At 48.0% G+C, this 17,500-nt stretch overlaps 1 protein-coding gene across 5 annotated transcripts in view; it reads left to right on the forward strand.

The window, feature by feature from the left end:
• gnas (GNAS complex locus) overlaps positions 1–17,500 on the forward strand; it is a 107,121-nt gene that overhangs the window by 84,113 nt on the left and 5,508 nt on the right. For 3 of the 5 annotated variants that reach the window (XM_061219073.1, XM_061219074.1, XM_061219077.1), the window contains exons 6-10: positions 6,520–6,574; positions 9,206–9,279; positions 9,457–9,515; positions 11,553–11,673; positions 13,278–13,408. In XM_061219073.1, coding sequence (XP_061075057.1) covers positions 6,520–6,574; positions 9,206–9,279; positions 9,457–9,515; positions 11,553–11,673; positions 13,278–13,408 — 440 coding nt within the window. The remainder of the gene's footprint in view (positions 1–6,519; positions 6,575–9,205; positions 9,280–9,456; positions 9,516–11,552; positions 11,674–13,277; positions 13,409–17,500) is intronic. The other 2 variants (XM_061219076.1, XM_061219075.1) reach the window with 1 other exon arrangement.

Here is a 17,500-nt window from a genome sequence, read left to right on the forward strand (position 1 = left end):
GGTCTGGTATCTGTTAAGGCTCTGTTCCAGTGTGTGGATGGGCCCCACGGTCTGATATCTGTTAAGGCTCTGTCCCTTTGTGTGGATGGGCCCCATGGTCTGATATCTGTTAAGCCTCTGTTCCTTTGTGTGAATGGGCCCCATGGTCTGATATCTGTTAAGCCTCTGTTCCAGTGTGTGGATGGGCCCCATGGTCTGGTATCTGTTAAGGCTCTGTTCCAGTGTGTGGATGGGCCCCACGTTCTGATATCTGTTTAGGCTCTGTTCCATTGTGTGAATGGGCCCCATGGTCTGGTATCTGTTAAGGCTCTGTTCCAGTGTGTAGCTGGGCCCCATGGTCTGGTATCTGGTAAGGCTCTGTTCCTTTGTGTGGATGGGCCCCATGGTCTGGTATCTGTTAAGGCTCTGTTCCTTTGTGTGGATGGGCCTTATGGTCTGGTATCTGCTAAGGCTCTGTTCCAGTGTGTGGATGGGCCCCATGGTATGGTATCTGCTAAGGCTCTGTTCCAGTGTGTGGATGGGCCCCATTGTCTGGTATCAGTTCAGGCTCTGTTCCAGTGTGTGGATGGGCCCCATGGTCTGATATCTGTTAAGCCTCTGTTCCAGTGTGTGGATGGGCCCCACGGTCTGGTATCTGTTAAGGCTCTGTTCCAGTGTGTGGATGGGCCCCACGGTCTGATATCTGTTAAGGCTCTGTCCCTTTGTGTGGATGGGCCCCATGGTCTGGTATCTGTTAAGGCTCTGTTCCTTTGTGTGGATGGGCCCCATGGTCTGATATCTGTTAAGCCTCTGTTCCTTTGTGTGGATGGGCCCCACGGTCTGGTATCTGTTAAGGCTCTGTTCCAGTGTGTGGATGGGCCCCATTGTCTGGTATCTGTTAAGGCTCTGTTCCAGTGTGTGGATGGGCCCCATTGTCTGGTATCTGTTAAGGCTCTGTTCCAGTGTGTGGATGGGCCCCACGGTCTGATATCTGTTAATTCTCTGTTCCTTTGTGTGGATGGGCCCCATGGTCTGGTATCTGTTAAGGCTCTGTTCCTTTGTGTGGATGGGCCCCATGGTCTGGTATCTGGTAAGGCTCTGTTCCTTTGTGTGGATGGGCCCCATGGTCTGATATCTGTTAAGCCTCTGTTCCTTTGTGTGGATGGGCCCCATGGTCTGATATCTGTTAAGCCTCTGTTCCAGTGTGTGGATGGGCCCCATGGTTTGGTATCTGTTAAGGCTCTGTTCCAGTGTGTGGATGGGCCCCACGTTCTGATATCTGTTAAGGCTCTGTTCCATTGTGTGAATGGGCCCCATGGTCTGGTATCTGTTAAGGCTCTGTTCCAGTGTGTAGCTGGGCCCCATGGTCTGGTATCTGGTAAGGCTCTGTTCCTTTGTGTGGATGGGCCCCATGGTCTGGTATCTGTTAAGGCTCTGTTCCTTTGTGTGGATGGGCCCCATGGTCTGGTATCTGCTAAGGCTCTGTTCCAGTGTGTGGATGGGCCCCATTGTCTGGTATCTGTTAAGGCTCTGTTCCAGTGTGTGGATGGGCCCCATGGTCTGGTATCTGTTAAGGCTCTGTTCCTTTGTGTGGATGGGCCCCATGGTCTGGTATCTGGTAAGGCTCTGTTCCTTTGTGTGGATGGGCCCCATGGTCTGGTATCTGTTAAGGCTCTGTTCCTTTGTGTGGATGGGCCCCATGGTCTGGTATCTGGTAAGGCTCTGTTCCTTTGTGTGGATGGGCCCCATGGTCTGGTATCTGTTAAGGCTCTGTTCCTTTTTGTGGATGGGCCCCATGGTTTGGTATCTGTTAAGGCTCTGTTCCAGTGTGTGGATGGGCCCCACGTTCTGATATCTGTTAAGGCTCTGTTCCATTGTGTGAATGGGCCCCATGGTCTGGTATCTGTTAAGGCTCTGTTCCAGTGTGTAGCTGGGCCCCATGGTCTGGTATCTGGTAAGGCTCTGTTCCTTTGTGTGGATGGGCCCCATGGTCTGGTATCTGTTAAGGCTCTGTTCCTTTGTGTGGATGGGCCCCATGGTCTGGTATCTGCTAAGGCTCTGTTCCAGTGTGTGGATGGGCCCCATTGTCTGGTATCTGTTAAGGCTCTGTTCCAGTGTGTGGATGGGCCCCATGGTCTGGTATCTGCTAAGGCTCTGTTCCAGTGTGTGGATGGGCCCTACGGTCTGATATCTGGTAAGGCTCTGTTCCTTTGTGTGGATGGGCCCCATGGTCTGATATCTGTTAAGCCTCTGTTCCAGTGTGTGGATGGGCCCCATGGTCTGGTATCTGTTAAGGCTCTGTTCCAGTGTGTGGATGGGCCCTACGGTCTGATATCTGTTAAGGCTCTGTTCCTTTGTGTGGACGGGCCCCATGGTCTGATATCTCTTAAGCCTCTGTTCCAGTGTGTGGATGGGCCCCACGGTCTGGTATCTGTTAAGGCTCTGTTCCAGTGTGTGGATGGGCCCCACGGTCTGGTATCTGTTAAGGCTCTGTTCCAGTGTGTGGATGGGCCCCACGGTCTGATATCTGTTAAGGCTCTGTCCCTTTGTGTGGATGGGCCCCATGGTCTGTTATCTGTTAAGCCTCTGTTCCTTTGTGTGAATGGGCCCCATGGTCTGATATCTGTTAAGCCTCTGTTCCAGTGTGTGGATGGGCCCCATGGTCTGGTATCTGTTAAGGCTCTGTTCCAGTGTGTGGATGGGCCCCACGTTCTGATATCTGTTTAGGCTCTTTTCCATTGTGTGAATGGGCCCCATGGTCTGGTATCTGTTAAGGCTCTGTTCCAGTGTGTAGCTGGGCCCCATGGTCTGGTATCTGGTAAGGCTCTGTTCCTTTGTGTGGATGGGCCCCATGGTCTGGTATCTGTTAAGGCTCTGTTCCTTTGTGTGGATGGGCCCCATGGTCTGGTATCTGCTAAGGCTCTGTTCCAGTGTGTGGATGGGCCCCATGGTATGGTATCTGCTAAGGCTCTGTTCCAGTGTGTGGATGGGCCCCATTGTCTGGTATCAGTTCAGGCTCTGTTCCAGTGTGTGGATGGGCCCCATGGTCTGGTATCAGTTCAGGCTCTGTTCCAGTGTGTGAATGGGCCCCATGGTCTGGTGTCTGTTAAGGCTCTGTTCCAGTGTGTAGATGGGCCCCATGGTCTGATATCTGTTAAGGCTCTGTTCCTTTGTGTGGATGGGCCCCATGGTCTGGTATCTGCTAAGGCTCTGTTCCAGTGTGTGGATGGGCCCGATGGTCTGATATCTGTTAAGGCTCTGTTCCAGTGTGTGGATGGGCCCCACGGTCTGGTATCTGTTAAGGCTCTGTTCCAGTGTGTGGATGGGCCCCACGGTCTGATATCTGTTAAGGCTCTGTCCCTTTGTGTGGATGGGCCCCATGGTCTGGTATCTGTTAAGGCTCTGTTCCTTTGTGTGGATGGGCCCCATGGTCTGATATCTGTTAAGCCTCTGTTCCTTTGTGTGGATGGGCCCCATGGTCTGGTATCTGGTAAGGCTCTGTTCCTTTGTGTGGATGGGCCCCATGGTCTGGTATCTGTTAAGGCTCTGTTCCAGTGTGTGGATGGGCCCCACGTTCTGATATCTGTTAAGGCTCTGTTCCATTGTGTGAATGGGCCCCATGGTCTGGTATCTGTTAAGGCTCTGTTCCAGTGTGTAGCTGGGCCCCATGGTCTGGTATCTGTTAAGGCTCTGTTCCTTTGTGTGGATGGGCCCCATGGTCTGGTATCTGTTAAGGCTCTGTGTACAGGGCTGGTGGTCTATGCTGGGTGTAGAGGGCTGAGGGTCTATGTTGGGTGTAGAGGGCTGGGGATCTATGCTGGGTGTAGAACGCTGGTGGCAGGATGAGCTGAGTATCATCTTAGCCATACTGCTCTGGGGTCACTCTGTTAGGGGAGTGTGCAGTATTATAGGCTACAAGGGAATGCTAGGCTATTCTTGGAGAGGCTCTATAAAAAGGAAAGAAATTCTATAATTGGGACGTGTTCCTGGATGTGAACTGTGGGCATGCCATATGAGCCCTCTCAAAGCAGGGTGAGCTGGGGGTGGGGCAGGGTAAGCGGGTGGTGGGGCAGGGTGAGCTGGGGGTGGGGTGGGGTGGGGCAGGGTGAGTGGGGTGGGGCAGGGTGAGCTGGGGGTGGGGCAGGGTGAGCTGGGGGTGTGGCAGGGTGAGTGGGGTGGGGCAGGGTGAGCTGGGGGTGGGGCAGGGTGAGTGGGGTGGGGCAGGGTGAGCTGGGGGTGGGGTGCGGCAGGGTGAGCTGGGGGTGGGGCAGGGTGAGCGGGGTGGGGCAGGGTGAGCTGGGGGTGGGGTGGGGCAGGGTGAGTGGGGTGGGGCAGGGTGAGCTGGGGGTGGGGCAGGGTGAGTGGGGTGGGGCAGGGTGAGTGGGGTAGGGCGGGGTGGGGCAGGGTGAGCTGGGGGTGGGGTGGGGTGGGGCAGGGTGAGCTGGGGGTGGGGCAGGGTGAGCTGGGGGTGGGGCAGGGTGAGTGGGGGTGGGGCAGGGTGAGCTGGGGGTGGGGCAGGGTGAGTGGGGGTGGGGCAGGGTGAGCTGGGGGTGGGGCAGGGTGAGTGGGGTGGGGCAGGGTGAGTGGGGTGGGGCAGGGTGAGTGGGGGTGGGGCAGGGTGAGCTGGGGGTGGGGCAGGGTGAGCTGGGGGTGGGGCAGGGTGAGCTGGGGGTGGGGCAGGGTGAGCTGGGGGTGGGGCAGGGTGAGCGAGGGGTGGGGCAGGGTGAGCTGGGTGGGGCAGGGTGAGCTGGGGGTGGGGCTGGGTGAGTGGGGGTGGGGCAGGATGGGGCAGGGTGAGCTGGGGGTGGGGCAGGGTGAGCTGGGGGTGGGGCAGGGTGAGCTGGGGGTGGGGCAGGGTGAGTCGGGTGGGGCAGGGTGAGTGGGGTGGGGCAGGGTGAGCGGGGTGGGGCAGGATGGGGCAGGATGGGCCAGGGTGAGTGGGGCAGGATGGGGCAGGGTGAGCGGGGTGGGGCAGGGTGAGTGGGGCAGGATGGGGCAGGGTGAGTGGGGTGGGGTGAGTGGGGCAGGGTGAGTGGGGCAGGGTGAGTGGGGCAGGATGGGGCAGGGTGAGTGGGGTGGGGTGGGGCAGGATGGGGCAGGGTGAGCGGGGTGGGGTGGGGCAGGATGGGGCAGGGTGAGTGGGGTGGGGTGGGGCAGGATGGGGCAGGGTGAGTGGGGTGGGGTGGGGCAGGATGGGGCAGGGTGAGCGGGGTGGGGTGGGGCAGGATGGGGCAGGGTGAGTGGGGTGGGGCAGGATGGGGCAGGGTGAGTGGGGTGGGGTGGGGCAGGATGGGGCAGGGTGAGTGGGGTGGGGTGGGGCAGGATGGGGCAGGGTGAGTGGGGCAGGATGGGGCAGGGTGGGGCAGGATGGGGCAGGGTGAGTGGGGTGGGGTGGGGCAGGGTGAGTGGGGCAGGATGGGGCAGGATGGGGCAGGATGGGGCAGGGTGAGTGGGGCAGGATGGGGCAGGATGGGGCAGGGTGAGCGGGGTGGGGCAGGATGGGGCAGGGTGAGTGGGGTGGGGTGGGGCAGGATGGGGCAGGGTGAGTGGGGCAGGATGGGGCAGGATGGGGCAGGGTGAGTGGGGCAGGATGGGGCAGGGTGAGTGGGGTGGGATGGGGCAGGGTGATCTGGACACGGGCTCACTGGTCACTGCAGCCTCCTCGTCACATTTCCCCCTTCCGTGTCACATTCCTCGTCATCCCAAAAGCTCACAGCCTCTGCAGTACATGCAGCTGGCAGGACAGCAGCACACGTCTGTTCCTTTCATGGCGATGGATGTCTGAACTCTTTCAAACATTATTACTTGTTTGTATGTTATTGTGTATCTTCCCTGCAAATTGCATTTGCGATTAAGTAACCTGATTGTGTTGAAGATCCACTGGTTAGCTTTAGTAATGAAATAACCTGATTGTGTTGAAGATCCACTGGTTCGCTTTAGTAATTCAATAACCTGATTGTGTTGAAGATCCACTGGTTAGCTTTAGTAATTATATAACCTGATTGTGTTGAAGATCCACTGGTTAGCTTTAGTCATAAAAGGGTTTGATGGATGGTGTGGCTATTAGCCAGGTCTTGTCTGAGGACCCACAATGGCGTCATGTGTAAACACAGCGCACTGTTGTCCTACTGTGGCCTTGCAGGCTGAATGCTACGGCCTCTTAACCTTGCCTCAATCACAATACCGGTTTGCTCTGTTCTTCATACGCACACAGATTTGTGTTGGGCCGGTTGCGCTGCTGTCTGTGGGCAGTTAGAAACTCTGTCCTGCAGTGAGCAGTGAGGATTTGGGTTTGTCCTTCTGTCTCAGGCAGTTTATCCTTCTACAGCAGATTCATTGAACACAGCATTTTCTGACTGAGCAAGCCGATGGTGACTCACTGCCCGTTTTTTCAGTCTGTGGGGGGAATGCTGCACCCTCTGCTGGTGGCCTGCGGAACTACAGAGGGATGACTATGCTGATGTTTCACCCTCTCCTCACTCTCAGCTCTGTGTCTCTCTGGGCTAGTGTAAATAAACATGCCTTTCCTTTTCTTTTCAGCTTTTTAGACAAGATTGACATCGTGAAGCAGAGTGACTACACTCCCACAGATCAGGTGACCCACTTTTGACTTTTGAACTTGTCAGCAAGGAATACAGGCCTTCAATTAAAAAGCAGAAGCTTTTATGAGAATTTCCTTGTAAACCCCTTCTTTTTCAACTCATGTCTTCGACCATGAGCAGTGTCGTAACTATTTATTTTGGCCCAATAATTATTGACATTTTTGCTGCATTTCCTGATTGATCTTGCGAAATTAAAGCAACTGTCACTAGGACCTGTGTTGAGTGTTTTCTTGTGGGCTAATCTGTTGGCTACAGGATACAGCTAAATGACCCGGGATCATTTTTGCCAACAAAAACTGGCATAAACACTAGCCCTGCCAGAACTGTCTCATTCTTGTTTTAGAACCTGCATTTGTGACCTGCTCTATCAAAATCTGTCGTATTGACCCAAAAAGTATTTTGCGTTTTATGAACAATTCGAGCTTTCTAACAATACCAAAGTTACCTCTCTACTGATATAAACATTGTACCCATCTTACGTTACAAACCTTTTTTGTATTTTTTTGACATTAAGACATGCAAATCATGAAAGCCAAGACATTAAGTTGGTTGTTTGTGGTTGTGATTGTGTGACTGCACCACAACTGCAAGCTGACTAGCCTCGAAACAATGCACAACTCTGGTGTTACTTTCACTTTGACATCTCTGGTGTTACTTTCACTTTGACATCTCTGGTGTTACTTTCACTTTGACATCTCTGGTGTTACTTTCTGTTACTGTTACTTTGACATCTCTGGTGTTACTTTCACTTTGACATCTCTGGTGTTACTTTCACTTTGACATCTCTGGTGTTACTTTCACTTTGACATCTCTGGTGTTACTTTCTGTTACTGTCACTTTGACATCTCTGGTGTTACTGTCACTTTGACATCTCTGGTGTTACTGTCACTTTGACATCTCTGGTGTTACTGTCACTTTGACATCTCTGGTGTTACTTTCACTTTGACATCTCTGGTGTTACTTTCACTTTGACATCTCTGGTGTTACTTTCACTTTGACATCTCTGGTGTTACTTTCACTTTGACATCTCTGGTGTTACTTTCACTTTGACATTTTTGCATTTAAAACAGTGGTGGCTCCTGAGCTCAAAATCAAGGAGGCAGAACATGTCCTCTTAAACAAATAATAATAAACCAATAGGTCTTGACCTGTTTTCAATCATTTTCCTTGATGCACAAGTGCCAATGTCGGGAATAATCAATTGGCAGGTGAACACATAGCTTCTTTCTTCGAGCTGGTTGGTGCCTTGCATGGCATGGTGTATGTGTGTGCGGGTCCAGCGCTTTGGATAAAGGCGCTATATAAATGGCAACCATTTACCATTCACGCCATATTAGAGAGTTTAAAGGATTCCATTTCAGTCGCTACAAAGTCTCCACAATGTAATTACATTTATAGGGACAATGTTGTATTTACGGCATACACAAAAAAATCTAATGCTTTTACATTATTACATTATTGCCATTTGGCAGACGCTCTTATCCAGAGCGACGTACAGTTGATTAGACTAAGCAGGAGACAATCCTCCCCTGGAGCAATGCGGGGTTAAGGACCTTGCTCAAGGGCCCAACGGCTGTGCGGATCATATTGTGGCTACTTCGGGATTAGAACCACCAACCTTGTGTGTCCCAGTCCTTTACCTTAACCACTACGCTACAGGCCGCCCTGCACTAAATGCTTTGCAATAAATGCTATCTAACCTGAGCTAGATTGTTCAAATGACTACATTTGCATATTGCATAGCTTTGCCATGGGCGGCACGGATGGTGCAGTGGGTAGCACTGCCGCCTCACAGCAAGGAGGTCCCGGGTTCGAATCCCCGTCAGCCGGGGCCTCTCTGTGCAGAGTTTGCATGTTCTCCCCGTGTCTGCGTGGGTTTCCTCTGGGTACTCCGGTTTCCTCCCACAGTCCAAAGACATGCCGGTTAGGCTGATTGGAGAGTCTAAATTGCCCGTAGGTATGAGTGTGTGAGTGAATGGTGTGTGTGCCCTGCGATGGACTGGCGACCTGTCCAGGGTGTATTCCTGCCTTTCGCCTTTCGCTGGGATAGGCTCCAGCCCCCCTGCAACCCTGTTCAGGATAAGCAGGTTCAGATAATGGATGGATGGATAGCTTTGCCATGACTATTGTAAGTGTAAGTGCGGAAGATAAAGAGTAGCTACATGTGTCAACAATTTTCAATGACGTTGATTGAAATGTGCGCAAATAAAGAGTTTTATTTCTGTTTATAATTGAGTTATGTGGCTACACGCGATAGTACCAACACTTTGCGACTTAATTCCATTGTTACAGGAGCTGCCAGTGCATTTAAAAGCTTCATTTTTACATTAGTTTATGAAAGCCTAGAACAGACAAATTAATTACAATTTTTACATGAACCTTGATTTATGTGAAATTGGCCGTTGACACTACCAGCTGATTACGATGGAGCGGGTCACATTTGATCATAGTCTGTTCATGCAAGTCACCAGTTTGGAGTTTGTTTCACTTCTTTAAGCTGTTATTGTACTGAATAGATTTTGTAAAGGTGTGAGGTTACAAATCAGGTTAATGAGCGATGGAGAGAGAGGGCAGTAATTAACCATGTATCTCTCACCCTCCACCCCTCTCTGGAACGTTCTCAGGACCTTTTGAGATGCAGAGTGCTGACATCTGGGATATTTGAGACAAGATTCCAGGTGGACAAAGTCAATTTCCAGTGAGTTTGACCCAAGAACATTGCAGTCTTTTCTCCCCAAGACGTAGTGGGCTCATCGATGTATTGCTGTCTGACCATGATACGAGTGTCACAGCTATAGATAAATGGAATGTGGACACTTGATTTGCGCTTGCAGGGCTTTTAATTTGGACTTTTTCTCTTTGTTTCTCCTTTCAGCATGTTTGATGTGGGCGGTCAGAGAGATGAGCGCAGGAAGTGGATCCAATGTTTTAATGGTGAGTTCCTCTGACCAGTGCATTTTCCCAGTATTAAAGCCGTACTACACAATATCTTAGAACCATTATTGTCTTCTGTGTATGATATCATTTTGAGCCTCAAGTTAGATGAAATTGTATTCAGCCATTTTATATCACTCCTACAACTGGAAATAGCATATACAAAAAAAAATACACAAGACTGTAACCTTGTTTGACCAAAGAATAAATTGTCCCAGTGCCTCTGCCAGTTTAGCAGTTTAGTAAATAAAATATTTAGAAATTAGCACCGCAATGAATTTTAAAAGCCTGTATGTGGAACTATGATTTAGGCAAGCCCATAATAGATTTCAATTATTACCATTTTCTTTGTTTAGAGACACAAGAATTAATCGCTAAAGAATTAAAGAGTATGAATGTTTAAAAATGGGATAGGATGTTAAACAGAAGTGTTGGGAATGGGGGAAGAATTAAATTGTGCTGAATGACCTGAAGGAAACACTGGGATTTCCCAAATGTCCACATTTATTATTATTCAGCTCTGCTAGAACATTAATGGGGTGAATTTTTCCCAGGAACAGTTACTCACAGACAGCAGCGCAGTTACAGTTACGAGTCATTAAGATCCGGGCTTCGAAGATACCAATTTTCCACAGCTTGTTTGAAGGGTTTAACGGAATTTGAATTTGAATTTGAACCTCTGGTTAACTTACGGACTTGCAATATGTATATATGAACTTTCAGATCAGCAGGTATCGTACCAACATGGACAAATTATACGGTACAAGAGGCATATCCTTGGGGGGGGTGGGGTCAGGGCATTCACAAAACTACAGATTCACTCCTGGAAATTATATGGATGGAAAATCCTTCTACAGGGCTTCTCCATGCCACCGATACAGTACCAGAAGATGACTATTATGAGTTTTAACATGGTTCCTCCTCTTAGCTTTGTACTTGCAAAAGAACAGAAGAAGGTTGTGATTGTCACACCTGATAGCAGCAGTCATTGACTCACACTACAACACCATGATAAGTGCATGATAAGCCTTTGCACTTGGTGGCAAAATCTGTCACACCCAAACGGTCCCTTCCTGTTTGAGTGTGAGATGCAGGCCTTGGCTTTGCAGTAGTAATGAGCAATGGGTCTTATAATAGACAGGCTCAATATATCTAGGAGCAGACCTGGGTCAAATATGTTATTGCTTTGGATTCAAATACCTTTATTTGCTCAATTGATCTTGACTGGTGCAGTTGAGCCAATTAGGAGGAACAGAAGACAGTATCTTAAATAAAATAAATAATTGTAAATAATTATTTAGCTGACACTTTTATCCACTTCCAGTTGAATAGACTAAGCAGGGGATATTCCCTACTGGAGCAATGCGGGGTTAAGGGCCTTGCTCAAGGATCTTATCGTGGCTACACCAGGGGCTTGAACCATCAACCTTACAGGTCCCAGTCATTAGCCGGCCTACAGGCTGCCTTAGATTCCAATACAGTAGTAGTAGTGCGTTGTGCGTAGTGTGTAGTGCGTTGTGCGTAGTGTGTAGTGCGTTGTGCGTAGTGTGTAGTGCGTAGTGTGTAGTGTGTAGTGCGTTGTGCGTTGTGCGTAGTGTGTAGTGCGTAGTGTGTAGTGCGTTGTGCGTTGAATATGGGTGTCAGTTAAGTAGATTAATCATGTGATGTGTTAGAACTCGGACCATTTACCCACAATGCCCTGCTCTACCCTGTCTGTTATCACAGAGCCCAAGGTTCTCAGTGAACCCTCGAAGGTAGAGCCTTTTAAAATTATAGAACTAACAGTGGCAGATTGGCTACTAGCTACCTCAGTAACATACTAGCTACAGATAGGTTTGATAAAAATACATTAAATGCCTGTGAAGAAGTCAGTGGTTGGCTGAGCTCAACCTGCAGGCCGACCTGCCGTTTGCAGTTTCACTCAGGTCTTAGAGGCAGGACTCACTGAGGGAAGGACAGCACCCTGGGTTATCACAGATTTGACGGCCATTATTTTTTTACCCATGATGCCTTGCTCTACCCTGTCTGTTATCACAGATGTGACAGCCATTATTTTTGTGGTGGCCAGCAGCAGTTACAACATGGTGGTGCGGGAGGACAATCAGACCAACCGCCTGCAGGAGGCTCTCAACCTCTTCAAGAACATCTGGAACAACAGGTGATGCCAAGACATGTGCCCGGTTGCATAAAACACCTTAAGTGTTTCCCTTAATTCTGACACTTAAGGGTTGATTTCCCCGTAGCTATGGGAAATACCTGAGGGTGTTGCATACAAACGCTCAGACGTTTTTCTTTGGTATTTGACCGTAACCATGGATGTGTTATCTCATCGGTTATGATCATTGACTGTAGGCCATACAATAAAATACGTTTTTAACCACTAACCAATGGTAGCCTAGCTATATTTTCTTTTGTGAACAGATTAGATTAACCCTAGAAATATAGCCGTGAAGACAATTCAGGAGGTTGTTTTAAAAAATATGAGAATATGCGTATGTGCGAAAAAAAGAATTGAGTAATTAGCTACAGGAGGGAATCCAGCAAAACCCGTGAGAACTAAAGTAATAGCTAACTAGTTAGCTACCCATAGATAACTATAGCAAGCCATATTCGATCAAGTAACGTTAAAAAATAAAATTTTGTATTAACGTTTGAAGCCCAAATGATCGGCAACAATTCTACGGCGCTGCTGAAGCCAAACTAATGCAAGTTACATTGTTTGATAGGAAGTGGACCGCCCTCAGCCGATTTATCAGAGTTCACGAAAATGGTCAAATACATTCTTGGGAAGGACTCATCGGTTCTGGCTGGTATCAGGCGGTTTAGAGAGTGGACTCAGTAGTTGACTACCTGAGCCGATGGAGTAGCAGAGTGAGAGTCATTTAAGAAGTAGCCGAACTATGAAATATGAAATGAATGAGTATGCCTAGTATAATCACTCTCTTCTCTGTAGGCCCAGCACTGCTTTGAAAATTTTAGCAAAAAAATTTTTGCAATTAAAAATTGTAATATATAGGCTACACGGTATAGGCTATTGGGTGATCGAGCTCGTCTTCCGGGTTGTTTGCGATCTCGTAAATAGATTTACCTGCAAATCTATATTCAAGAATGAACTTTTCGTCTGTCATGTAGTCTAGAGCATTTTCTCTATCATGAAAAATTTCCTCCAATGGCTAAAATAAGTCAGCTTTTCCTTTGTTTACCGAGACGTATCTGTAGCTAACCTTACATTTTACTGCGGGAAATTGTAATACTTAAGGGTGTTTTTGAGGATTTCTTACATTTCACTTCAGGAAAGCCTTAAGAGACACTTGTTGTGCAACTTTCTTAAATTTAAGGAAAACTTAAGGGAAACCTTTAGGGGAAATTACACTTAAGGTGTTTTATGCGACCGGGCACTGGTCTTTCCAATCAGATTGCACAGTGCACATCTCTACAGGAATAGAAAGTCTATAGACTAACCAGAAACTCCTAGCATCTCCCAAGAAAGGTTATCGGTGTAGATACAAACCACATCAGTTAGCTCATATGATCCGATAAGACCTCAACTTCTGAAAGATGAATAGCCAAAAGCAAGCTGTGGGATGACATGATTCCACTTTGCTGTCTTGTCAGTTTGGAAGGGAAGCAAACCATTTTGTTTTGCATTTTGATGTAAATTGGCTCTGAGTCTACCGTGGAAAGACAGGCAGGGTTTCCCCACTGTTAGAAATAGCAGGGCCTCCTTGGGCCTGTACTGAACCTGTGTCTTTCTCCCTACAGGTGGCTGCGCACCATCTCTGTCATCCTCTTCCTCAACAAACAGGACCTGCTTGCAGAGAAGGTTTTGGCAGGAAAGTCCAAAATTGAGGAGTACTTCCCAGAGTTTGCACGTTACATCACGCCTGATGACGGTACCTAAGATGTACTTATTGCTACGTTGATGAGAGCTACACAGTTTATTGCCATTAATTTCATGTTTGTTTGTTTTGTCTGTTGGGAATATTCCCCCATTTTGTATTGGTGGTGGGTTAGCATCCCAACCACAACAGGTTATTAAATGTAATAATTAATATATCACCCGGCTATCAAGTGCTGGAACAGAATTGTTAACGGTGACATCAGGAGCCACTAGAATAGAGGAGATAGTGGTAGTGCTAAGGTTAATGCAGAAGGAAAGGTTATGCATGGTTAGCATTTGCTCTCACTGTTATTGCTCCAGGAGATTTAGGCAAAGTATTTGTAGGTCAGGTCCCATGTTATTTGGCAGGGCTTGTCCTGACTCAATTAAAGTGGTGCAAAGCACCCACCCATCAACAGCAGAGCACTAGTCCTATAAAAAGTCTGTGCTTGCAATTGTCAGTGATTATATACTTGGAACTATACACAGCACACAGGACGGTTACAGGACAAGGGAATTTGCACCCCATCCCAGATGGTCTCACCATCATGGCAAGCCCTGCTTACTGATAGCAACCCCTCCCCGACCTCCACCCAGGGAGCCGGCTCTATCGCTCCTTAAGGCCTGCTGACCGCACTCAACCTGGTTCCAGCAGGTCACCTATCAAAGCTGCCATCTCCAGGTCAATGTGTGCCTCCAATCCTCCATCGCTGTGTGCGTGTTCTGTCCCACTAAACTTTATTGCTTTTTTAATTTACCTTTTCAAGCAAATGATGGAGCAAAACAGTGATCACCTTTCAAGTATCATGCAAAGCTTGTAGTTGTCCTTTTTGTCACCTCTATAGCACCTCTATTCACATACAAACAACAATTACAGTATCCTTATTCATAAATAAACAAACAATTACATTATCCTTATTCATAAACAAACACAAACTATTTTCATGAAATGTCCTTGTTGTATTTGTATTTGAGTCCTGTCCAGCGAGTTGTTACGCAGCTTGTGAAACTGTTCTAGGTCCAGCTGCGGCCTGCTGGGTTGGTGCACATTCTGGTCCAGTACATCGGAAATGTGTATCATTTGTGTATCAAGAGAGAACAAGAGAGAACAAGAGAGCACTGGCTCCCAGGAGCCAGACGGGTCAACAGGGATGACTGTGCCCTAAGGACATGTCTTCCATTAAAAAGGTTTAGGCCATTTTAATTTCCTAGTGTCCTCCGCCAGGTCAGGTTTGGTTCTGCAATCCTGTGAAACACACTGGGACCAATGTCTGCAATATTCAAGTAAACGTCACCCATCACATGTAATTCACCACCCCCAATGCACAGGGGTCCTCATGGCTCGACCTGTAAGCATTTCAAAGGATGAAAGTGAGTCTGGGTTAGGCGGTCCTGCTCTCATGGAGAGGAGTACTGCTGGTAGCTGTGTCACCCAGTCTTTTCCTGAAAGGGAGTACAATTGCTTAGTTATTTAGTTTTTTTTATGTACGATTTGCCCTCTGAACCATCCCCAAGCTCTGAGGGTGATAGGGGCAGTGGAATCTTTGTTTTATAGCCATTGTTTTTTTGTTTTTCAGATTTTTCCCTTTTTCTCCCATTTTGGTAGCCAATTGTACCCCATCTAATCAATTTAGAGTTAGTGTTAGATACACCGCCCACACCCCGTCCCTCAGCGGCCCAAAGGTGCTTTTTGTTGTGCAACGATCTCCTAACCCTGCCAAGTCCCTCCCTCTGGAGCAGCGAGCCAATTATGCTGCTCCATGTGAGCCGGCCAAACTTGGCTTTTGGCAGTTCCGGGAATCGAACCCCGGTCCCCGGTGTGCAACTGCAATTGCAGAGAACTGCAACCGCAAGTCCGCTGCATCTTAGCCTGTTACGCCACCCGCGGCCCTTGTTTTATACCATTGTTGACACACCCTTTTCATTACTTTCCCAGTAAAGTGTGTACCCTGGTAGTTGTAAGTGTAACAGGGCATTATCTTGAAATAATCTCTGAGTAGTCATTGCGCTACCTCAGCTGCAGTGGCATTAGCTTCTATTCATTTGGTGAAATTATTGATAATTACCAGAACATGTTTCTTCCCTCTACTGCTAGGTAAGGGGCCAATAAAGTCAATCTGCAATTGTGACTTAGTGAGTGGTAGAAATGAATCTTAGTTCCCATTAAGCGTTTGGGTAAAACATGAACATTTTCAGGGCCTCTCCAAATGTTGTCTTTCCCCAATTTCCCACCATTCTCCACCCACAAGCATTTCTCAGCTCTAGGAGCTGCATGCTGCAGTTGTTCTAGTTCAAAGAAAACTTCTTGCTTGCAAAGCTGCTACAGAGGCTTTTCACTGGCTGCAACCATTGCACACTCGCCAGCTGTCCTGTTACCCTGTATGAGGATCAGTGCCCTTGGTGTGGGCCTTCACTTTGTACACTGCCTGTCTTGGTTTTTGTATTGCCTCGTAGTTTATTCACAACCAACCCCCGCCCCCCTATTTTGTATTGGGAATCCGGCGCTAGTCAGGTGTCCCCTATTTACCCACAAACTCAGATAATCGTGCACAACGCTAAACGCGTATCGATAATCTGTGTAAATATTTACATCAAAGCCAATCATTGCTTCACAGGCTGCAGCTTAAGCATACAATTTAGCAACTTGAGCAGACCGGCCTGGCAGCTACCCATGTCTTACTACTTCACCCAACTGCGTATACACTGCCCAAAACTGTGTATACACTGCCCAAAAGCAGTAGGTTTCTTTCCATCTATGTAAAAAGATGAGCCATCAACAGATTCAGTGCGCCATTTATAGGAGTTTCTTTTGCCTGTGAAATATCAGTTGAATCCTGTTAAATGCAACAGCTATGACGCTGTCCTTCATCTGGATCTGGAAATAGTATAGCTGGATTAAGAGAGGAGGTTCGCCTCAGATGTACTGATGGCATCAGCAGACTTGTCTCCCATCGTGTCCACTGAGCTACATGCACTGCGGAAGATTTTTTTCCAGACAAAAATAGCAAGGACGGCATGAGGTACAATAACATCAATATCCTGTGCTTTCCGTGGATTACATTTCACACCGTTGTCAGCATGTGAATTAATGTTTCGATAATCTACAGTCAGGCACGTCTGATCACTCTTCTTAACTTGCCAAATGGGAGAATTACATCTTGACCAAGTTTCTACAATGATCCCTTTATCTTTTAATTCTTTAATTGTTTCTCTGATGGGTGGAATAGTTTCTGTAGCTTGTTTCTCTGATGGGTGGAATAGTTTCTGTAGCTTGTTTCTCTGATGGGTGGAATAGTTTCTGTAGCTTGTTTCTCTGATGGGTGGAATAGTTTCTGTAGCTTGTTTCTCTGATGGGTGGAATAGTTTCTGTAGCTTGTTTCTCTGATGGGTGGAATAGTTTCTGTAGCCACAGGTGGGGCGGTTACACGTCTCCGTTTCACATCCTGATGTTGTTTTATCTTATGACAACATTCGGTCAGTTCTGTAGTTAGGTCCTGTATCTGTTTCCCATATTCAGAGTTTGAGTTCTGCCACAACCCAAGACACAATATCAGCTGGAACATACAATCATTGCACTTTCACGCATTCAATCGCATTTCAGCCAAGGTTTTCAACAACGCACACGAGTTTGGCCCACAGCCCAGTTTCCCACAACATACAGTCCACTAAAGCAGACTCTCCTTTTTCCAAAGTGGCAAAAGGTTCCAATCTTTTCTTTTCTTTTCTTTGTGGTGCTCGAAAGCATCCAACCACCACAACGACGTCAGCACTCGCTAACAGCAGGCTATTCAAAAATGCCCAACCTGGCACTTATACAATACATATATACACATATAACACACAATCGTGTCCTCTTACGGAAGTCCAACCCAACTTCAAAATGCCCAATGTGGCAATTCCCACTATAGTGGTGATGCTCCTGCATCTTACATGGGTAAAAAATGTCCAACCTGACACTGACACTGACACCGCAGCATCCTATCACGTGGGTCCTCCCTAATGTTTTGTGAATACAGATCACTCAGTGGTTCAGTCACAACACCGTCCCTTTCAACACTTTCTTTTACCAAAAGAATAGGAGTCACTCAACTATTTCTTTCAAGGA

Source organism: Conger conger, chromosome 14, assembly GCF_963514075.1.
Source record: "Conger conger chromosome 14, fConCon1.1, whole genome shotgun sequence".
In the NCBI taxonomy this organism is placed as follows: Eukaryota; Metazoa; Chordata; class Actinopteri; order Anguilliformes; family Congridae; genus Conger; species Conger conger.